Raw genomic sequence first — 23949 nt, forward strand, 5'->3', positions numbered from 1 at the left:
GTGCTCTGTCTCTCTCTCGCAAAAATACAAACATCTGAATCTGAAATTACATCTTCAGAACATAATTTAGGGCTAGTGCCTCTGAACAGCTCTGTGATTGTGACCTGATGCCTGTCAATGCCGTGGCTGAGCAGCCCGTGTTGGTGGTGGGCACCCTGACCAGCGTGACCTGGGGACGCGGAATATGTAAATTCAGGCCGAGCTCTCTGAAATCTCATCTTTAAGAATCTACCCTACAGAAATCATGTTTTTATAGCAGAAATTGTAAACCGTCCGAATATCCATGGTTGAGAGGGTCCCCGACAGAATGTGGTGTGTACAAGTTCACGGCGCATCCCTGCAAATACCAGACCCCTGTGTGTGGTCACGTGAGAAAGTAGTTTATAAACGTGTACCCGTGTCTGTCAGTGTCCTGTGTCCCTGAGGGTGGCGTCCATCCTGGTCACTACGACGCCCTCGGGTCTCTCCGGGGAGGCATGTGTCCTGGTCACTGTGATGTCCTTGGGAAAAGCTCATTCACTGCTTCTTCCTGTCACTTCACTGATGTAGCTCATAGCTGTTATCACATTAAGCTGGAGAAACTCACTGTGTCCGCCTCTAGCGTTTCCAGTACCCTGAGCACAAACACAGGCCCGGCCAGACCCCCGCTGCCGGGACGCACACTGCTCCACAGCGTGCTGGAGGCACGGGCCTGGCCACAGGTGCGGGACCCACCAGTCCATGGTCCTGTGAGGATCCAGGAAGATGACATTTGTGAAAACAGTGGACTTTTAGAGCTCAACGTCAGACCGTGGAATGTTCTAGCTGGAAGGTCCACCCCACATAATGGAGACCGTATGTCCCCGGCGGACTGTGTGGCCTGCGCCCAGAAGGCCCACGGGCCCCAGAGGATGTGAGGAAACTGGCAGCGTGCATTGGTGCATGTTCTGCCCACGCGTGTGCTCCACTCGTGCAGCCGTCTCTCTCCCAGGTGCTTTCTCGCTTCCGCCCAGGTTCCAGGCCGCTGTCGTGTGTGTCCCTGTCATCGGAGCTGCCGCCTGACGAGCAGCGGGCTGTTCACGTTCACTGTGATGTGAATGGATTCAGTGTTGTGTTCGTTCACGACTGTTTAAAACCCTGTTGAAATGTATGAAACACAGCCCAAAAGATCTTTCTAGAAATGATTAATCTTTTTCTAGACATGACTGATCCTTTCTCCTACAGGGTAACTTGATCTGCTCTTTTTCTTAATACGCTTGTACCCTTACCTGAACCTGGTCTTTGAACGAAGCCTTCATCTTCCTCAGCAAATGTTAGCACAGCACGTAATCTGGTCACTAGCCGGCAGGTATGGGACCGAGGCGGCTGACGCGTGTAGGACACCTGTGTGACCAGAGGGTCTGGGCTCTTTCTTTTTTTTTTTTTAATATTTTTTATTTATTTCTAGGAGAGAGAGAGAGAGCGTGAGCAGGGGAGGGTCAGAGAGAGAGGGAGACACAGAATCTGAAACAGGCTCCAGGCTCTGAGCTGTCAGCACAGAGCCCGACGCGGGGCTCGAACCCACCAACCGTGAGATCATGACCTGAGCTGAAGTCGGACGCTTAACCGACTGAGCCACCCAGGCGCCCCGAGGGTCTGGGTTTTTGTCTCACTGTCGTACTAACAGTCTGACCGCATGCACTTGGCTCCGGTTCTTTGCGCCATGTTTACTTCTGCCGGGGGAGGCGGGGCGGTGCTGGCTGGCCCACCCCCACCCCCCTGGCGGGGACAGTGCCTCCAAACCCAATGAGCAGCAATGCCTCTGAGGGAGTTTTTTGCCAAACACGTAAATGAATTCCACGTGTCGGAAATCGATGGGNGGGCGTGTCGACTGGTCAGTGGGTGGGGAGGCCAGGCCGTAGAACCACCTGGAAGAAGAGTGGGGGGAGCTGGGCGCTACGAGATCAGAAAACGGTGGCGCCTTAAGCCCTAAAACACCTGCAGGGCCGTGGTCCTAGCTCAGACCAGTTGAACAGAATCAGGAGCCACCCCCCCCCCCCCATAAACGGGCAACTAATCCCAACAAAGGAAACAAGAACATACGATGGTGAAAAGAGTGTCTCATCGCTGACAGCCACATGGAAAAGAAGCTACTAGACCTTTTTCTTTTACCCACAAAATCAGCACAGTAGCAAAGCCCAGAAACAGCAAAAGTTCTAGAGAAAACACAGGCAGCAATCTCTTTACATTGGCCTTCATAGCATTTACTTGGATCTGTCTCCCCAGGGAAGGGCAAGAAAAGCTAAAATAAACCAGTGGGATTTCATCAAACTAAAAAGCTTCTACACAGCAAGGAAACCGTCAACAAGATGAAAAAGCAACCTACTGAATGGGAGAAGATATTTTCAAATCAGCCATCCCATGAGGGATTAATATCCAAAAATAACAAAATTTTTTTTTAATGGGCAGAGGATCCAAATAGACATTTGCATCCAAATGGTCAACAGACCCATGAAAAGATGCTTAACATCACTCCTCATCGGGGAAATACAGATCAAAACCACACTGAGCCACCACCTCACACCTGTCAGAGTGGCTAAAATCAGCAACACAGGACACCACAGGTGCTGGCCAGGATGTGGAGGGAAGGGGAAGCCTCTTGCGCTGCTGGTGGGAATGCAAACTGGGGCAGCCGCGCTGGAAAACACTGTGGAGGTTCCTCAAAACGTTGAAAATAGGGGAGGCCAAGTAATCATCCAGTAATTCAAGTCCTGGGTATTTACCCAAAGAAAACAAGAACAGTAATTCAAAAAGCTGTCTGCACCCCTGTGTTCATTGTAGCTTTATTTACAGTAGCGCTTTCTCAGCGCAGCCCAGGCGTCCCCGAGAGGTGAGTGGTAAGGAAGATGTGTGTCCATACAGTGCGCCGCTGCCGTAAAGATGGAATCTCGCCGTTTGCAACCGCATGGATGGAGCTGGAGGATGTTATGCCACGGGAAGTGAGTCAGAGAACCTCAGATATGAGGAATCTAAACAGACAAATGAGAGAAACAGACTCCTAGACACAGGTAGTTAGCAGAGGGGAGGGCGCGGGGGGATGGGTGACTTGGGCAAAGGGGATGAGGAGGAAAGACTTGCTGTTACAACGTAAGTGCGTCCTGGGGAGCGCGGTCGATGACCTTGTAATAACGGGTACGGCGACAGGCGGTAACTGCTCTTACAGAGGCATTTTGTAATGTGCAAAAGTACTGAGTCGCTAGTGCACCCGAAACAGCGTGTGTCAATTTTACTTCGGTTTGTACAAAAAAAAAAGTTAAGAAGTGACAAATGATTAATACAGAAACAACACTAGCACCGAATGAACTTGGCACGCCCGGTGCCGGCCCCCGTGGCGTAAGGCAGCGAGCAGAGGGGAAGACGGGGTCTCCTCACCTGGGGTCTTCTGTTACTTGCAGTCAGTGGTTTAAAACCCTAAAGAAGTAACAGCGTGCTCTGGGTAGGAACGGCCAGGCGTCCACCATAGTATACTTTGCTGCGTAGAGAGAGTCGTTAGTAATAAAAAGTCAGGTTAAGAGAAGCATTACTTATCATAGTCACACTTAGAAACGGCCTCATCACCACAGCCTTTGTAAACTACTGTCTCACATTCAGTGTGTTTCAGAGAAAAAATGTCAACAGGAAATTCTTTAATTATGTCAATCTGATAAGTAAAATCTTTTTTGTTAGAATAACGTGTTAAATAATTTTTCAGAGGACTCATCTGGGCACACATAATAGAGGTGAACTTTGTGTGTATTCTAATTATTAGAATGGTCTTGATTTTGGATAACAGAACTGTCGTTTTCATCTCAGATCTTTGATATAAATCATTTCTAGAACTTGCTTATTTCATTTCGAGGCTGAGTTGTTTTCAATCACATAGTTTAATGTAACCCACAGTTTAAAACTAATTCTATTTGATGATGAGGACATAACCCAAAAGCCCTTTTAAACTGTACTTCTCACGTAATTCTGATTTCAGGAAACTTAGGATCCATTTATTCACAGCATTAAAAGGTTTAAAGACAAAACGTATAAGGTGAGCGGCGCTGCGGCCTGGAACGTGTGAAATTGCTGTTTCGTGCCCATTCTTGTAAGACGGTTGCTGAAACAGCCCCGACACAGTCGGGAGGGCCGGGTTTCCTTACACGTGCAAGGCCCCGTCATGTCTCGGGGCAGTCCTGTCGGGCGAGCTCTTTGGTTTCGAGCGCCTGTTCCCACCAATGTGTGTGGAGCCGGGTAGATAGGAAGACGCTGCGTATTTGCCATGTCATGTGTGCCAAAGAAAGCAAAACCCAGCTAATACTTTGTGGGCATCTGGTAGCCATGTGGAAAGCTCGCCTTCTGTTGTGACTGATTGGTGCTAGGACTGTTCACGCCCACGTTTACAATGACCTCAGCCCGTGGCTGATCCGTCTGTGTGCCTTGAAGTACGTGCACAGAAGCCCAGGGGAGGCTGCCTGACAGCACGCCTCATTGCAGCACGTGAGAGACACATTTGCAGGCGTCCACACGTCCCCAAGAGCGAGTGAGCAAGAATCAGGTGCACATACTCGACGTGTGTTTTTATATTAAGTGATCCAGTTACACAGAGTTTGGGGTTCCAGAGTCCTCATGGGTAACATGGGGGTTTATGTATCACTTGTAATGAAAACTCACCATATTTTTGAAATAACGTTCTGTCTCATTGCCTTTCATGAGGTTACTCACTGCATATCTCCCTGCTAGGAAGCCAGACCCCAGAAATGTCATAAACCCGACCTGTGCATGCTTCTCTCCTAAACTGCCTCCCTCACACGCCAGCAGTGAAGTACTCACGCGCAGGCACACATTAGTGCCGGGCACACGCGGGCAGGCAGTCCCCCGGAGTGACCCCTGCCCTCTGGAGCCCCTCCCCATCTGCGGAGGGCAGCGGGGCGTGGGCACCTCCAGACGGCTCACTGGTCAGAGACCCAGCTCGGGAGCGCGTGCCTTCCCGCCTGCGCGCTTACCCCACGTGGCACAGATGGATGCAGAGGGTTAAATGCATCTGTTTCTGTTCAATGAAAAATACTTAATTTTTCAAAATTGGGTTTTTGAAAAACTGATAGGCATGCTGATTTGGGACTGGCCGAGGTCTCTCAGACAGTGTCCTGGAGCATATCTACCCAGACGGCCGTGTCCAGAGCCGCACTTGGGCCAGATGCCAACGTGAGCTGAAGGGCAGAGCGTGCGTGTCACTGCAGCTGTCCCCGAGGGAGCTGGGATGGGCCCTTGTCCTCGCGGGAGGACATCTTCAGGAGCTAGAGTTACAGAGCAGGGCGCTGAGGGAGGAGGGTGTGCGGGATGGGAAGTCTTGTGGTCGCTCGCTGGCCTCCCGTGCGCATTTATTTTCGTCTTTGCCGCCCCTGTCCTAGGAACCCTCACCCAGAACGAGATGGTATTTAAGCGGCTGCACCTGGGGACTGTGTCTTACGGCGCAGACACGATGGACGAGATCCAGAACCACCTCATGAATCCGTGCCCGCAGGTGAGCTCATGCGCCTCGGCGCAGCGCAGCGCGGAGCCGTCTGCGGAAGGGCCCGGGGCCATCCGGCCAACCTGAGCCCATTGCATCTACTCATCCGAAAATTGGCAAACTTCTTTGAATGTCCCAAAATATTCGGTTCTAGTTTATAAATCAAAAGGGAGTTTTTAGATGTCTTTTATTTTAAAACTTAAAAAAGATTTTTTTTTAATGTTTATTTTTGACAGAGGTGGTGCGAGCAGGGGAGGGGCAGAGGGAGAGGGAGACACAGAATCTGCAGCAGCTCCAGGCTCCGAGCTGCCAGCACAGAGCCCGACGCGGGGCTCGGACCCACAGACAGGGAGATCATGACCTGAGCCAAAGTCGGACACTTACCTAACTGAGCCCCCAGGTGTCCCATCAAATGTGTTTCCTAACTGTCCCTGTTTTTCTTCATAGCTAATAAGACTTTCTCATACCTTTTTGCCTTTTCAACAAACAAGTGGTGCCCAGCACCGTGCGCCCGCCGCCCGTCGTCAGCCTCAGCAGGTGTCCGTGCCCACCAGGCCTTGGCCGTGGCCTGCCCGTGTTGTGTAGCGATCCCCAGATGTCATGTTAGTCCGTCTGTAAACGTGGGGTCTGTAGCTGGGTTACAGAAGGGCATTTGTGGGGGGGACACAGCCTGCATCTTGTCTGCTCACTGAGCCTCAGGAGCTGAGGTGCAGGAACGGGAATCACTTGCCTTCTCACGAGGACGCAGCCCGGTAGTCACAGCATCTGCTGTAACTTGTAGGCGGCGGAATCTGCAGGGGACGCATCTGTGGGGTGTCCCGGGGCGGTCCTGACGCCGCAGGTCCCCCGCCGGGCCTACGGGGCGCCCGGATCACGAGCGGAGGGCTGGCAGGCCTAGGCCATTGGCCAGAGTTTCTTTTAGGCCACGTGGTTCCTCCTCGTGACCGCCCCCGGGTAGTGTGTGTCGCACTCTATGGATCCCCCGGTTCTGAGTAACCGCACCTCGTGCCCCAGGCCATCTATTTCCCATGCTCTGGGGCCAGCCGCCCCTTCCCTGCCTCCTTGCTGCTCTGCGGTCGGGTTTAGTCACCACACTGTAGCAGCCAGCGCAGGGTGTCAGGCACAAAGGAGCAGGTGGCCGGCCCACCGGGTAGAGGTGGCTCACGTGTCTCCAGGCTCCGCTGGGCCATCTGGGAGGCTGTCGACCCTCTGGTTAACTGTCCTACTTCTGACCCGACTTTCACAGGTGGGGGCTAAAACCACACGTGCCCTGAGCACTTTCTGCTCTGACCAAATTCAGGTAGACTGTCTGCCTTGCATTTAGCTTGTGTAAACCTTCTCTTTCTTCCGTAACATTCACCAGAATGTCATATAGTTTTATTTTCAAGATGCTGTCAAATGAAAACTATCTGATGCCTGTCTGTTTGCCGTACATACTGATCACTTACACAAGCAGACGTACAAACTGGAAACCAAGCACTTTATGAAGTAGGACGTCACTCATTTCAATAGAGTATTTTGAGTGTTTATTTATTTTGGGAGAGAGCACGCGCAGGGCAGGGGCAGAGAGAGAGGGAGAGAGAGAGAATCCCAAGCAGGGGGATCGAAGTGAGACTCAAACTCCTGAACCATGAGGTCATGACCTGAGCTGAGGTCAAGAGTTAGATGCATGGGGCGCCTGGGGGGCTCAGTCAGTTAAGCTGACTGAAAAGTCCGACTTTGGCTCAGGTCATGATCTCGCAGTTTGTGGGTTCGAGCCCCGCGTCGGGCTCTGTGCTGACAGCTCAGAGCCTGGAGCTGCTTCAGATTCTGTGTCTCCCTCTCTCTCTCACCCTCCCCCACTCATGCTCTGTTTTTCTCTGTCTCAAAAATAAATAAACTATAAAAAAAAATTTATAAAAAAAATAAAAGAATTGGACGCTTAACTGACTGAGCTAGCTGTGTGGTATGTATTTTGTAACCTAGAATATTAACAGAAGGAAAATTTGAGGAGGAAGAATAAGACTTCTAATAATCTTTGTCTAGTTGGAAATAGTACCAGGGAACATCTTTTTTTTTAAAAAAACTAATTTACATTATCCACAAATATGATTTTAATACCTCTCAATAAGCTATTTTACTAGAAATTAAAAGCAGAAAAAATAAGCCACTGTATAAAAACAACAAATACTTAATACTTATTTCCATGTAAGAGTTCTTTAAAAAATCTTTTTTTGTAAGCTATCTGTTTGTTAGTTGGTTAGACAGTTATTTTTATGTAAAATTGATTTTATTTCTTAGATTCTGTCTTTTTATTAAGATGATAATCGTCTACCAGGTCCAGTGTAATGTGACAAGTGTTCCGTGATCTCAGTATGTTTCCCCACCGGAAGCATTTGGTGATGGAAGGCGTCATCTTTAATGGCATTTGTGTGACACTGAATCATACAGCCATCAGTAAACATAATCCATGAGGGGGAGTCGGCCGGCGTCTCGGCGGCGCTGCAGCTGAGTGGGCAGCACGCAGATGCGGGTCTGACGCGCTGGGGACGGGCAGGGCCAGCTGCGGGGCCGGGCAGCGGACCCATCATTAGACAGCACTCGGATTTGACAGGAGTGTTCACGGCTCAGTGGCTCCACACATCCCGTTCGAGAGCGGGGCCTGGCTTTCTCGGGAGGACTCACCAGTGGCTCTGAACTTAGCTGAGGAACGTCTGAGGTCCTGCCGGTGTGTGTGTGGGGGGACTCCTCTCCGCCTCCCCCAGGATGGGGCACAGTGAGTGGCTGCCGCCTCGCTGGCCGAGGTGAGCCCCCAGACACAGCTGAGAGTGACGAGAGCCAAACACAGTGTAAATGGGGAGTCAGGTCAAGAGAACACGAATCTGACCTCTGACACAGGATCGTTCTTCCTCTGAATGCAGTGTTCGTCATGTTTAATGATTGTTAGGCCTGAAATCAGACCCTAACTTCAGAGGCTGTCACGAGGTGGATTAATTTATTGTATTAAAGGAAAATTCATAAGCATTTTCCCCCTGATTTCAGCTCTACATCACTTGAGGTACAGCACTTCTTAAAGCAAAGTGAGAACAGTTGAGTCTGCTGTTCTGTTCTTTAATGTACCCGTCTTCAGAGAGAGAACGTGCATGAGTTATTAAGGACTTAGCAAGCTAACACCACGGCTCAAGTGAATCTACTAACAGGAAATGCTCAGATTTTAAGTATTGAAACAGATATTTTGGTACATGTGACAACCAGGAAATAGCAAGCCCTGTCCAGCACGAGGACCAAGAAGTAACCACACTAACAGCTGTTCCAAAGAAGGCAATCAGAATCAGCCAGATCATCAAATCAAGCTACTTTTCTTCCTCTTTTTAAGTCTTGATTCTGTTTTTGGTATTTTATTTTAGACAGAATTATGCATGAGCAGCGGAGCGGGGCAGAGGGAGAGAGAATCTCAAGCAGGCTCCATGCCCAGCATGGAGCCCAATGTGGGGCTCAATCCCATGACCTGAGCCAAAATCAAGTGTTGGATGCTCAGCCGACGGAGCCACGCAGGAGCCCCAAGCTACTTTTCTCACCCCCAGCTAACTAGCTTGTAAAAATAGCATATGCTAATAATTCCAGTATCGACTATGTTGTATTTGTAACTTTGTGACATTCCACATTTTCCCAGGCACCGTCGCAAGCGAGCGGAAACAGCGCCAGCTCAGCACCCCCAAGAAAAGCCCAGTCTTCAGCCCCCAAAGTCAGGAAGAGTGTTCGCAGCCGCGTGCACGAAGCAGTGAAGGCCATCGCGCTGTGCCACAACGTGAGCCCCGTGTACGAGCCCCGGGCCGGCGTGGGCGGGGAGGCCGAGCGCACCGAGGCGGATCAAGACTTCAGCGACGGGAACCGGACCTACCAGGCCGCCAGCCCTGACGAGGTCAGTCGGGGCCTCCTGGGGGTCAGGGCATGGGGCTCACCGCCTTGGCTTCCGGTCGGGCTCCGAGGCATGAGACTGAGTTCTTCCACGGGGCGAGGGGGGGCTCTGCCGCGGTTCCTCGCAGGCCTTAGCTCCAGGCCGGAGGCCACACGCTCTTCCCGGCGGGCGGCCCCTCACGTCAGGGTCCTTTCCGAGACGTGCCTTTGGTCTCTGTGTGTCCACATCTCCCAGAAAGTCTAAGTCCAGTAGCGGAAAACACATGAGAAAAACCAGAACTGAAGTGACCAAGTCACGTCTTCCTAAAGCTGCTGAGACTTGGAGTGTCCCTGCCTCCTCCTCCTCTCGCCTCCAAGTACATTTCCAGGGCTTTGGGGTTCGTTTGTTTTGGGTTTGGGTTTGGGTTTTTTTTTTTTTTTTTGCCAGTATTGAGACACAGTGTATCTATTTCAAAAGAGAATTGGGATGCAGATCATTTCAAAAATCTACAGAAAATAAATGAAAGTAATCTACAGTAAAATCTTAAATACGCTATAGTCATTTCTAACTTGGCATCATTTTTTAATTTTTAGATAAAAGCCATTGTTAAGTTAATTTGTCCAATTCCTTTTTTTTTTAAAGATTTTTTTTTTTTTTTTTTTTTTTTTTCTAGGAGAGAGAGAGAAAGACAGCATGAGCAGGGGAGGGTCAGAGAGAGAGGGAGTCACAGACTGAAACAGGCTCCAGGCCCTGAGCCGGCAGTCAGCACAGAGCCCGACGCGGGGCTCGAACCCACAAACCGTGAGATCATGACCTAAGTGAAAGTCGGACACTTAACCGACTAAGCCACCCAGGCGCCCCTAACTTGTCCAATTCCTATACAGCCAGTATATTTTAAATACGGTTCTCCTGTGCACTATTTTCTACTCTGGGTCCTTCAGATGATTCTGTAATCAGACCTTGGAGGCAGTGGAAGCAAATAAGCCTGTTTAAATACCTGAAACTGGGTCATACAAAAACCCCCAGTCACAGGGTTTTGTAATGTTTATTTCTGAGAGAGAGACAGAGAGACACCACGAGCAGGGGAGGGACAGAGAGAGAGGGAGACACAGAATCTGAAGCAGCTCCAGGCTCTGAGCTGTCAGCACAGAGCCCGACACGGGGCTCGAACTCACAGACCACGAGATCATGATCTGAGCCGGTCGGATGCTTAACTGACTGAGCCACCCAGGCGCCCCTCAATCAGTTTTTTAAAATTCTGATTTGCTGTTTTAGAAAGAGGAGGCCAGTGATTCTCATCGAGATTATTTCAAAAGAGCAGGGTCCTTCCACTGTAATGACATCACCGCAGAAACTGGGTGCCGCTCTACTGTCGGGGTGTTGGCGTTGGGGAGCTGCTGAGGCCGCGGATGCTCGGGGCCACGTTGTGCAGCTGGGAAGAGGCGGTGGCGTGCGCTCCCACACGTGCCCTGCGGAGTCCGGAGCGCCGGCTAGTGCACCCTGTTTTACTGATTAAAGTTAGTTAGGAAGCCACAAGGTAAAGTGTGAGTTTAAAGTATTCGGAAAGGTGTCACCTGAGTAACAGCGAGCCAGCTGTGACCACAGGCAGAGAGAGAGGACTGTGCGCACTGTGTTGCGGGAGCCAAACGGAGGAGCCCTGGCCCGGCCAGCGCAGCAGGGAGAGGACGCAAGCCCTTTCCGGGGACTTCTCCGGGGAGAACGCGGGTTGTGACCGTCCAGGCGTGTCTCGTTCCCAGAGGTGCCCTCGGCCCTGGTGTGCCGCCTCCCGGGAGGCACAGGTGGCCCGGCGGCACCCTCCATGCCGTCGGCACGGCCGGCAGACGCACACTCCCGCCGTCTTTTCTCTGTTTTGTTTATCTGTGCGTGTGCTCAGTCCCACATGTGGTTACTGGGTGGGCCTGGTGGGGCTGGATGCTTCTCCGTTCTGGGGGCGCGCTAAGGTGCACCCACGGCTGAGAGCCACAGAGTCCTGCAAGTCCCCACGTGGCCCCTCGCAGGGTGTGCGGCCAGCGCCCCCCACCCCGAAGGTCCCCCAGTGGAAACAGACCGAACTTGGTGCCTGGGCTGTGACTTCGTACTTACGGATTTATGGTGTTTTACAAAGCTTTATGCACTGCTGTGTTTTCTGGAAACCAAGTTCATTTCTGAAGATTTAGTTACACTGGTATCTCCTTGATTATTTAGTCAAGAAATTGTCTCACAGTAACCAAAACAAACTAAGTTAGAAATTAGGGCAACACGTCATTACTCGAGTAAGAGCTTAGCGGCCATGAAGACGCAGCTGCAACCGTGAAAGTTGGGTCGTTTTCCTTTCATGATGGAACCGCCAGTGCCGCTGGCTCCTCCCTCCCCTTCAGCTCGAGCCTGGGCCCCCCTCCCGCTCCCCTCCCCACAGCTGCAGGTCCTCCTCTCTGCGGCTGCTGCGCCCCTGGCGCCCCCTCACCGCAGGGGGTCCTCCCACAGGCTCCCCGAGCACCGCGCCCCGACTTCTCCCTGGCGCCTGCGCCCCGACTTCTCCCCGGCGCCTACGCCCTGACTTCTCCCTGGCCACCCTGTTCTTGGTTCTCATTCGTGAGGACCTTTACTCTTTCGTCAACACTGTTGCTGTTAAAATCTTTACAGTAACTTTATTATTCTTAGAATTACTCAGTTTTCTTAAAGTAAACTAAAAAAGAATGAAAAAGGCTGAAAAAAGAAGTATCTCAAATCTGCTTGATCTTGAACCATCCCTCACCTTCACCGTGTTCCGTCTGGGTCGCCCCCTGGCACGTTCTGGCCACGGGGTGCTGCAGGTGTGGGTGCACAGGTCTCCGCCGGCCCCCCTCCCCCCGCAGGTGTGGGTGCACAGGTCTCCGCCGGCCCCCCTCCCCCGCAGGTGTGGGTGCACAGGTCTTGAATAGGCCCCCCTCCCCCCAGCAGGTGTGGGTGCACGGGTCTCAGCTGGGCCCCCCTCCCCCCGCAGGTGTGGGTGCACAGGTCTCGGCTGGCCCCCAAGGCCCAGGCTATGCAGGGAGGTGCAGGGAGCCAACTTTGGTAATTACCTAGAAACTAGTCTCCTGGGAATATTGGGCCATGACAGCAAGTGGGAGCCAGAGCCCTGGGGTCCATAGCTTAAAAGGTCTTTCCCTTTTTGGTACCTAATGAACTGTGATGACCAACTGCATCTTTTTGTGAGTCCGTGTCACCCACCCCTCTCATTTCGGGGGATATTGGCTGAGCCTGTGAACGTTGGATTAACTGCAGTGCACTGGTTGTTGAGAAACCCCAGAGTGTAGCTCCGTGTGTACGGAGGAGACTGGGCGGGTGCGGGCCCGAGCTCCCCGCTCCTCAGGCACAGCCTCCTCCATGTGCCAGCGGACAGGACTGTCCCCACCAGGAGCAATACGTTCCGTACATTATGTTAATAAGTGTGTAAAAATCTCTTGTAGCCAAACTCAGTACAGCTTGTGGAATCGTGTGTGTGTGTGTGTGTGTGTGTGTGTGTGTGTTTGATAACAGGAAATGTAGGAGAAACTGTAAGATGAATAGCTAAGATTTATAAGGTCTATAAATTGCCGTCTTAGCTTTCCAGTGGATGCTCTGAGACAGATGGAGGCCGCTGGTGGCTGCTCTTTAAAGAAAATGGACCACAGTCCTGTTCATGTGAACAACGGCTTGAGTACATTGTGTTCTGTAGTGTAACATCCTAGAAATTCTCAATTCCGTACGATTCTAGACTAAGAAAGACTTATTTCTCAGTCTTCAGCATGGGAAACTGAGACCACAGATGTTCCTTAAGGAAAATTGTATTAGTTTTAAAATACTATAATACATACTTAACCTTAATACCTGCCAAAAAGAAGTATAAATTTTTTTGGAAAATACATGGGATTTTTGGGGTGCCTGGGTGGCTTAGTTGGTTGAGCATCTGAATCTTGATTTTGGCTCAGGTCGTGATCTCAGCACTATGGGATCAAGCCCTGAGCCAGGCTCTGTGCTGAGCGGGGAGCCTACTTGGGATCCTCTCTTTCCCTCCCCCCCCAACTCCCCACCCACTGCCCCCTCCCCTGCTCGATCTCTCTAAAAAGAAAGGAAGGAGGAAGGGAAAAAATTTTGTAGGCTTTTTTTATCTTTAGTTTCGTATATGTCATAACACTTTTCAAATCTTAAACTAGGAATTCACAATAGAGACAGAGTTCATCGATTCCAGGATGACTGACTGCTAATCTTATAATTTTTTACTTGCTCACAATTTTCTTTTTACTTTGGAGATTAGGCAATGATTAAAAGTAGCAGCATATTAAATAACCTTAAAAAAATCCCTAACATATTTTAAATCTGAAAATGAAAAAAATAGAGTTCATCATAATTTTTAAAGAGCTTTATTGATGCAATGTTTGCAAATCCCTGAGGCCCAAGCAAAATCATCTAAATGGTTCATTATTTAGCTTATTGAACTTTGCTGCAGTTAGGTTGACGGATGATGGCACCGCTTCCCAATCACCAAAGCACCGTTTTAAAAGCATTTTTTATTGAATAAAGTGCGTAGAATATTGCACCCTGGAGCTTTATTCAGGGAAATGGTTCAATTGATGTTTTCTGTCTGACCTCAGCTTTGACCTATCACAACATGTGTGGTTAATAAGCAGCGTTATCACTCGGGAGTTTTGTACCAGATTCTGCGTCAGACTCTGCCCTCACAGCCCCTGCGTGCTTGCGGCTCTTGCATCTGCCTCGACTCTAGAAAGAATGCATTCAAGTGGAGTGCTCTTGTTTCCGAGTCTGATGCCACAGTTGCAATTCTTCACAACATAAGTGGCCTTCATTTCCATCTTCCTGCAAACAGAGCATCTCTTCCCTCCCTGCAGTCGTGCACAGATCATGAAATTCTGGGCAGTTAACGTTAACCTGAGGTACAGTCACTAGATGTGTGTGGTGACGTGGCCTCATGGAATGTTGGGGATACTTCACGGTGTGGCAGGTGGCAGCAGTGTTTGAGCATTGGTAACTCATCTTGCATTCATCACACGGAACCCGCGATAGCCCTGTCCCTGTTCCTTATGATAAGTGATCAATAGTTCATTTTCTCCGAGAGAGTAGAAAGTTTCAGTTGCCTGTCGCTCTATCTCTACAGGCTCAGCATAGCAAATTACAGCTTAGTAAACAGTAGACGTTCCTTGGAAATCTCTGGACAGGATGAAAACCCAGCCCCGTCAGCTGTCCCGTGTCCAGAGCAGGTAGAGGAAGCCAGGACCCTGCATGTCACGAGCAGCCCTGGCATGTACGAGCTCAGTGGGCAGAGCCTTGGCGTTGGAAGGGTGTCAGCTCAAGTGATCAGGACACACGGTGACACAAACCTTGAAGATCTCTGGTGTCTTTTGGTCCAAAAGGATCAATTGGATATGATTTTTATTGACTGCTGACTTCTGAAAACTTGCTGCTTGCTAGCAGCCTGCATGGCCGCACCGTGGCCGCTTCCTCCACGTAGGTATAGTTTCTTCAGGTGTGGATATCCGCTCCTCACTTGGTCATTTCTTTGTAAGAATCAACTAAAAGTTATGCCAAGCCACCAGCGGATTATTTAAATATGGAAGAATATGGCATCTTTGTTGGCATTCTGTTAGGATTTTCCATAGCAGGCCGTCCCACGCGTCGCATGCTCTGGTTTACGCTCACTTTATTGTGCGTGTGCTCATCACAGTGGGACGGATGGTGGCCTGTCAGCACGTGTGGGGCGGGTCCTGTCGGCCATGGAAGCCCTGCCCTCAGGGGCTGCAGAGGGTGCACACACACAGCCTGCCGTGACCGCTGGGGACAGGTTTTCCAGATGACCAGCCTGTGTTTCACGCTCGTAACTCCGTTCAGTCATGAACCTGCTGGTGGGACCACAGGCGAAGATGAAGGCCTCGGTGACCAGGTGATGATTTATGAGCCACCTGGTAAGAAGTACATCCCTGAGTGGAGGTGCCAGGTGTGTGGGTGTAACTGCAAATAAGAGAAAAGTAATTTCTCCCAAGCTTTTCAACGGTAATAGCACAGAAGTTTCTGGATAAGAATATAGGGGAAAATTAATGATAAGACCTTGCCTCGTGTTCTGTTTTCTCTCATGCAGTAGGAGCTTTGGGAATACTTCCTGTGCTGGTTCCTTAGGATGGAGACGTGAGAATGTGTGTGTCAGTTGCCTGTGACGCGGGTTGGATGTCACTAAGTGGACTGTGGACGACATTCGCCCAGGCTTCCTCTAAATGTATTTCTTATATTCATGTTTTAATTCTCTTTACCTTTGTATTATTGTCAGTAGTCACGTAGTTAGAAATTTCTACAAGCTCAGTCATCATAGAAATAGTCATCTGAAGTGTAGTGAGCCTCTAAGCTCCGAGCTCTCCTCACATTTCAGAGAAATCTCTCTCACGGTCACATCCTGTTACAGCGTCAGGCAGTCACTTCCCACAAGGACAGGGCAGCACCCAAGGAAGATTCGATAAACTGCTCTCCCCACGTTTTATTCACGTATTGACGAGATGGCCCAACCAGATGACATCAAGCAGGAGACAGGAACTTTCTTATCAGGGCGCCCACACCTCAGTACCACGGAAGTTTCGGGTTCTGTAGGCCACGGATACAGGAGGAAGGGCTCTGGGTGGCCCACAGCGTCCCTGTGAGCCACCCCCAGGGAACAGGGGAAGATGCGCCCCCACGTCTGCCCTGTGGAGGGGCCTCCCCGGGAGAGCAGGCAGCAGCGCCACTGCTCCTGAGAGATTCTGGGCGGAGACCGAGTTTCTGTCCACCCTCGGCAGCTCTGTACGTGTGTCCTGTTGGTGCGGGGAAGAGGACCCGAGAGAAGTCATGGTCACGAGAGGCCAGAGACAGGGCCACCCCTGTGCGGACCCGGGACAGCTCCCGCTCGCGCTGCAGCCGTCGGTCAGTCAGCAGACGAGCATTGGTTTCTACCAGGACACAGGCCGAGCACCCTGCACACCAGACCAGAGGCTGTGCCCTCTGTCAGCTGACACGGGTCAGCTACGTCCACGTGAAAAATTGAGGAGAGTACAGCAAAACTAAAGGAAATGGAAGGACTGAGAAGGCAACAAATTCAAAAGCTGATCCTCTGAAAGCTAGTAAAATGGAAAAATTATTGGCAAAAATAGCAAGTAATACCAAACAGTAAATGCAGAGTAAGCATGTGAGGAGTGTATACCAGACAAACGGGCTTAAATTTTTATGAGCATATTGAACAGCCCAAATGCTAGTATTTTTGAAAAGCTTATTAAATAACTATGTTCAGGAAAAATATAAATTAGCAAAGTGGAGTCTCAAACACTTAAAACCCGAGTAGGCCAGAAACAAAATTCAAAAACTTGTCAAAAACCACTTTGGACCAATTTTATAGGCCAGTCATTTGACGCCAAAAATAAATCCCACACAAAACTTTCCAGAACAAGGAAAATATTCCAAAGCCTTCTAAGTCATTTCATAAAGCCACTTGCTCTTAAATTCTAAAATCTGATCAAGATAACTCAAGTATACACACAGGAAGAAAGAAGTTTTGAGATGAATCTTAGGAGTGAACATCCGGAATCCTGTGATGCCAACGAGGCTGCAGTATGGACGACTGCGACCCCGTGACCTCCTTCCTAGGAGCACAGAGCGACTGACACGCAGCTCTGGGAGCTGGAGGCCGCCTGATGGCCTCGCTTCCATTAGGGACTTTTAAAAAGGCATTTAAGTTAACACTCAGTACCCGTTCCCGATCAAAGCAGACAAACTAGGACCCTCTCCAGACCCAGCAAGAGTCCATTCAACATAGCTACTCTCTTAACGTGATCCATGACACCTGTGTTAAGTCAGCACTTGCCATCACACCGGATAAACTCTACAGTCCTTCCCAAGTGAGGAATAAAACGGGTGTTTCCTGACACCAGTACCATTTCACACCGTCCGTTCTGGCCGCTCTGCCCAGACGGCACGTCAGGGAACAATCAGTACTGTTGTTACAAGGAAATAAAATCCCACTTGGACATGATGTGACTGGATGTCCGGGCAAGCATTTAGGAGGCCCCCATAAAAGCACAAATCCATACGCTCCTCTGGATCAACAACAACCTCTTACACCGAAGACCGCGTCCCATCCACAAAGCCACAACAGTAAAAAGATTTTGTCATGAACTGAAGTAGGAATATGTGATGCGAATTAAAACAGCTAATTTTAAAGCTACTGCTATTAATGCGTTACCCACACTCTTAATTTTATTTAATTTCTACCTTTGATATCACTAGATTTAAGTTATTCCTAGGAGGCTTCCTGAATAGACGCTACTGCTCTGTTTTCAGAAACGAGAGAATCGGTATGACTCTGACCAGATTCACGACCACTGTGCTCTGAGACGAGGTGGACAAGCTCCAGCCCGGAACGAGACCCTCTGCTCAGCCTTCGCTAAGCAGCCCGTGTTAGGACAGGGACGAAGGCATCTGTCTTGTGAAAAGTGTTATACTTCTGGTTGGCATTATGTGGAGAGTCAATCCTCAAAACGATGGTGATTAAGGACAGTAGTGTGGCACACTGGCCTGGTGTGGGCGCCTGCACGGACGCTGTCATAAGCCACTACCTGAGGCGGGTTTTGCGGGCACGCGTACAGCGTACAGCAAATATTCAACAGGTGTGAGTCCACACGCGTACAGTAAATAGTCAACAGGTGTGAGTCCACCAGGAGAGCCCCGACTGTGAGGCCCGAGGAGTTGACAGGCGTCAGCAGGAGGAGACAGCTGACGGGTCAGAACCTAATAGTCGCCTTTCACTGGGGAGTCTGGGGCCATTTGCAGTTTATATCGAAGTTTGACAGGGCAAGTGTATGCAGTGTGCACTTCCCTTCCCACCTGAAGCGGGCTGCGGACCGCCCACTCGCCCCCGCCCCTCCCAGCGTGCCCCCCCTGTGACGGCCGCGCATCTTTGCGGTGCTCTTACCCGGAGCGTGGTCTTAGCGTCTTGGCAACCTCGCGGAGCCTAGTGACGCTAGGAGAACTAGACGGTGTGCGTTCTCATCCGAGCTGTGCAGTGACTCTGGTTAACACTCGACATGCCTGCGGGAAGCCAGGCTAACCTCCAGCCCCGCCGCTCAGCCTAGGGGCAGAGAATGCCCACCCGCCTCCGTGTTCTGCACACACAGCCCCCAGATGGGGCCGGCGGGGCGGGAAGNGCTCCAGGTCAGGAGTGTGGGGGCTCACCCGGCCGTCGGAGGGCCCGCCCCGCCGTCCTCTGCAGACACTGGCTGTTGCCTGGGACTCCAGCGGAGAGTGGCCACGGGGTGGAAAAACTGAGGGGAAAATTCTGACCTTGACCGGCAATGACCGCCACACGGCAGGGACAGTCCCCCGACCGGGGCGTCCGTGCAGGCGGCCTGCGTGCAGGGCGAGCTGGCCCGTGAACGGGCTCTCCTGGATGGCGGAGCCCATGGCGCACTGTTGCTCACAGCAAGGTCGTACTTCTGCACCATTGACTCCCTCTAGCCGGCAACGTAATATGTAACATTTTACTGTCACTAATGATATGATTTTATTAATTTAAATGGAACTTGTGTTTTTAAGGGCAAAATCAGGGAGGAGAAATTGCACACTGCATGCAGCCATTCTGCCTCACTCAGCAAGTAGACTGTGCCCAGAGGCAGGCTGGGGACCAGGCGTGAGCAGTGGGGCCAGGAGTGGGGAGGAGGTCTCCCCTCAGACACCTGGTGCTGACGGGCCACCTTCGGTCTCCTCCTCTAGAACGTGACCGGTGTGTCCCATCCTTGGAAATAGGAAATAGTGCCCAGATCACTGGCTGCGTCCTACCCAGAGCCTGGGTAAGAAAGGTGCTCCAAGCCCTCTGGGCCTTTTTTCTAAGAATGTGTTTCTGACCCTGTCTCTGGTATGCAGGATCGTTATTTCCTGCTTTTCTGAAATTGTTCCATTCTGTTTATTACTGTGGACTAACTACCACATGAACTTTGTAAAAGATGAGAAGTTTCTGCCACATGAATTGGCATTGATCTATTTATGAAAAACAAAAAATGAAACTAATTTTAAGCTGTGTGTGCATCCTTACTACACTAAACCTTACTACCCTGTGTCTTTCTGGCTTCTTTAGGAGNGCCGTGCCCCGAACCAGCCTCGGTGCGCGGTGGTGCCGGAATCTTCCTGTAGTTAGAAGTGTGGGACCGCCTAGGAAACCTCACCTTGAAAGGGATTCCCGGTCTGTGAGGGACGGTGAGGGTAGAACCTTAACTCCCCAGATATCCCTCGACGCGCACAGCAGCCTGCCAGGTGGCCTGGCCGCCACCGTCGTCTGGGCGAGGAATCGGGGTGGGCACCGACCCGTGCGGTCCGGCCTCGGAGCCAGGGCTGCTGGGCTGCACCGCGGGCGATGCGACGTGATTCCACAGTGGACGCTGAGGCCCAGCGGTGATGCTCTGCTCACCGGGCAGAACCGAGTGGGGGCGCTCCTCCGGCCCTGGGTAATTAATGCTGGGCATGTGGTGGGTGAGGACAGTCGTGGGCCAGGGCGAGGCACTCCCCGGCCTGAAGGGTGGGGCGGGGCGCAGCAGGGGCCTGAACCCCGGGCTTGTGTGACGGCCCTTTGCTGAGCGGCGTCTGGGGACCACACCCTAGCTGCTAACTCTTGTCACTAGGGGACTTTTAAAGACAAACTGACTTTTTTTTTTCCAGAAAATACTGTTGTAAAAAACCCTGTTCATAAATTTGCTTTAAAAGTTATTCTTCTGTTTATGATTTTCACATATTTATGATTTTCACATTTTAATGCTAAATAATCACCCGTCAATAAGAGTACTTCTGTGTCCGAGGACCGACCGTGTGCCAGGGATCTGGGTCATTTCAGTGGCACAGCGGCTGGTGAGTCTGTCCACCCCCCTCCCCGCCCCCGGCGGAGGGGCTGCTGGCCAAGCTGCGCTCAGAGGTCAGATACTGCGGTAGATGCACGAACGGTCCTCAGTCACCCGTCCGGCTCTCATTCAGAAAGAGAGCGGGGCCCGTGAGGAACGTGGCCTTGGCGGGCCGGGCGGGAGCCCTCCCCAGTCCCCGTAGCTCACAGCGTGCTCTGCGCCCGGGCCGGTACCCTGTCTGCGGGCAGCTGGGAGACACAACTGGCAACAAAAGTATGAGCGGTGATGGTTCTCCCGCTAGAAGGTGAGGCCCCGGGACCCTGCCACACTGCCTGATGTTTAGCCAGAAACTTGCTCTTCTAGAAGAGTCCGTACTTGACACAGACACAAACACAGGAATGTTCCAGACAGTGTAAGCCTCGCGAATTGCTGGTGCTTGCGAGCTTCCTGACCGCCAGCCCGCTGCTTCCCTCCCTGTTTAGCGCATGTTCTCACGTCTGGTGGTCTCCGGCAGGTGGCCCTGGTGCAGTGGACAGAGAGTGTCGGCCTCACGCTGGTCAGCAGAGACCTGGCCTCCATGCAGCTGAGGACCCCCAGCGGCCAGATCCAGACCTACTCTGTCCTGCAGATGTTCCCGTTCACGTCGGAGAGCAAGCGGATGGGGGTCATCGTCCGGGTAGGCATCCGCGCCGGCGTCCGCTTGCTGACCCAGGCTCGCGCTCTCTCACGGCCGTGCGCTGGGCTGGTGGCTCAGGGCAGCTCTCTTCCAGCGTTTGTTTGCTGCAGTTTTCTTTCTTTACATAAAATCTAAACTAAGAATTTATACTGAGAAGTGAGTGAGGCTCTAATGGTAATGATTTAAAAGGAAGATTAAGAGGGCCCTGGGTGGCTCAGTCGGTTAAGCGTTTGACTTCAGCTCAGGTCATGATCTCACGGTTCGTGGGTTCGAGCCCCGCGTCGGGCTCTGTGCTGACTGCCAGCTCAGAGCCTGGAGCCTGTCTTTGGATTCTGTGTCTCCCTCTCTCTCTGACCCTCCCCTGCTCACGCTGTCTCTCTCTCTCTCTCTCTCTCTCTCAGAAATAAATAAAAGACGTTAAAAGAAATTTTTTTTAAATGTAGATTAAGTAAAAGGTGTTAGCTATTAATTTTTGAAATCCACTGGAGCTATTCGGTCTTGTTTCAGACAGCAGTAGCGTGCCACTGATCTTTACCAGGGGTGAGTTATGACGGTGAAGTTGCTGATAAGCCTCCTATTAAATGTTACTAGCAAATACCAGAGAGGCATCTTGGAAGTTGGCTAACAGGAAAGCTTATTCGATCAAGCAGCGAGAACATGAGAGAACTCACGTTCACCTCGCCGTCCGCGGCGTGCATCGTTAACAGACGTCGTTTCAGCATCCTCAGCGCAGCCTGTCGAGATCTGCAGTTATGGCCTCAGTTCTCGTGGGCCTGAACACCCAGGAGAGCAGGCTGCCTGCACAGAACATGTTTGAGTAGCTCACGACAAGGGAGCACACTCAGGGAGCACTCCCTTTTCTAGCGCATTCCTAGTCACGCACTGTCGCCTGCAAGGCACAGTGTGTCCTCCATGCCCGTGTGCTTCCTCCCCCCAGGACGAGTCCACTGCAGAAATCACCTTCTACATGAAAGGGGCCGACGTGGCCATGTCCACCATCGTGCAGTACAACGACTGGCTGGAGGAAGAGGTAAGCAGCTGCTCGTGCACGCCGCCACCGGGGGGTCGAGACACCACGGTTTAAACCAATCACTGACAGGTTTCCAGACCCCGACTTGGGTTTCCACCGAATTACTGTAAGTGATTCCAGTTCCTCTCAATTTCGTAAGGCAGAACGGACGGGGGTGCTATTTAACCACAATAGTTCACTTTCTATATAAACAACTACTAGGTTTAGTTTTTGTGTGAATGCAGGTAGATACATAAGTAGGTCCTTATGAATAATATTTGTTACTAGTAGTGAAAAAATAACATTACTAATCATTCACTAAAAGTTCTGAAATAACATCGCATATATAGCCAGTTACATTTTCATGTTTACTTTGTAACCTGAGTTATTTGTAAGATTTTAAATAGAATTTTAATCTCATTCTAATTTGTACATATGACTCACTTTAAAAATAGAAAACACTGGGGTGCCCGGGTGGCTCAGTCCGTTGAGGGTCCAGCTCTTGATCTCAGCTCAGGTCATGATCTCAGGGTGGTGAGTTCTAGCCCCACATCGGGCTCCACTCTGGGCTTGGAGCCTGCTTAAAAAAAAATTAGAGGAGGGGCGCCTGGGTGGCTTAGTCGGTTAAGCGTCCGACTTTCCCTCAGGTCATGATCNAAAAAAATAAGATACGAATATAATCAATTCTGTATGTCATCAAATTCTCCCTAAAGAAAACAGGATTTATGTTTCGCCTCCTGAGGTTATGTTACTGTGTATGTTTATGTGTCACGAAAAAGTTGGGTTTCTGAGTAAACAGAACCCTCGTGGCTGTCGGCACGGCCGTCTCTGCTCACCCCAGCACTGCCCGCACCCTGCACCCCGCCCGCCGCGGCATTGGCAATATGAATCAATAGCTCCTTCAGGCACTTGGATTTAATCAGGCCCATGAATAAATTAAATTCCCTGAAGACCTAGTAAAATGCCATAAAAATTACTTTTGGTCATAATGATGTGCAATTAATTATAAAATACTTGTTTAATTTATTTAGCTTTATGAGGTCAAATCAATAAATGTCTTGCAACAGACAGATAATGTGAGATTGTTTTTCACAAAGATAACTTTATTAAAAATCCTTTGTGTGTGTGTTGCTCAATGTTGCATTTTCTTCCTTTAGAGAAATCTTTCGCTCCTCCACCCACGTCTTTGCGGTAAAGCTATTACAGTCTGAGAGCCTTTACTTTATTTAAAACATAAGCAAAAAAACCCGGCAGGTTCTGGGAGCCGGAGCGTGCCGTGGGCTCTTCCGTCTCAGGCCAGCTCCCCACACTGGATTCTTGGCCACAAACTTGCATTCTACGATTATTAAACAAAACAGAAACAAGCCACCAACAGCTTTTACTCACCACATAACAGAGCCAGTTTTGTCAGGCCTGCCACGCAAGATTATGTGGTGCGCACGGACTCGGAATAACCTGGACACCGAAAGTGCTCAGGCACTGGGCCTCCTCCCTCCACGGGCAGACGTGGAGCGAGGGTCAGAACTGGGGACTGGGGAAGGCGTGAATCGGGGTGTGGTGAGTAGTGCCCTGCTGTCCCCAGAAGACGTGTGAGCTGGGGCGCGGGGGCGGTGCCCGCAGTCTGCTTCCCCGTGAGCATCAGGCCTAGTCAGCAGCTGGATTAGAAAGGCTCTCAGGAAGTCCCTCTAGCTCATACTCTGCGTGTGCAGACTCGGCCATCTCCGCAGCAGTCATGGCAGGGGAGCCTTGTTAGACGTGAGTGCCCACCGAGAGCGAGCGAGCGAGAGCGCGCGGTTATCTGGAAGCACCAGCCCGTGCCCTGAAGGGACGGTGGAAGATGAGGCCTGTGCGCGTGGCCGAGCAGGGCAGGGCGTGCGTGTGAGTCGTGTCTGGACTGCTGATCGGTGAGTGTGTGCACTTGTCCCTGGTGATGCGGGATTGCCACTCACAGAAAGTCGGACACTCAGTCATGGTGTCCTCCGTGGCCGTAACTCCGCCCGTTTGTGTGGCCTGCGTGGC

The 23949-nt window shown here is 51.0% G+C and overlaps 1 protein-coding gene across 9 annotated transcripts in view; it reads left to right on the forward strand.

Moving 5' to 3' along the window:
- ATP9B (ATPase phospholipid transporting 9B) overlaps positions 1 to 23949 on the forward strand; it is a 199372-nt gene that overhangs the window by 152814 nt on the left and 22609 nt on the right. For all 9 annotated transcript variants that reach the window (XR_013332332.1, XR_013332333.1, XM_077752699.1 and 6 more), the window contains 4 exons: positions 5394 to 5506; positions 9147 to 9395; positions 20760 to 20921; positions 21859 to 21951. Coding sequence is in view for 7 of the 9 variants with exons in the window: in XM_077752699.1 (XP_077608825.1) it covers positions 5394 to 5506; positions 9147 to 9395; positions 20760 to 20921; positions 21859 to 21951 (617 nt within the window). In the remaining 2 variants the exon portion in view is untranslated. The remainder of the gene's footprint in view (positions 1 to 5393; positions 5507 to 9146; positions 9396 to 20759; positions 20922 to 21858; positions 21952 to 23949) is intronic.

This window comes from Crocuta crocuta, unplaced genomic scaffold (genome assembly GCF_008692635.1).
Source record: "Crocuta crocuta isolate KB4526 unplaced genomic scaffold, BGI_CrCroc_1.0 scaffold101, whole genome shotgun sequence".
NCBI lineage: Eukaryota > Metazoa > Chordata > Mammalia > Carnivora > Hyaenidae > Crocuta > Crocuta crocuta.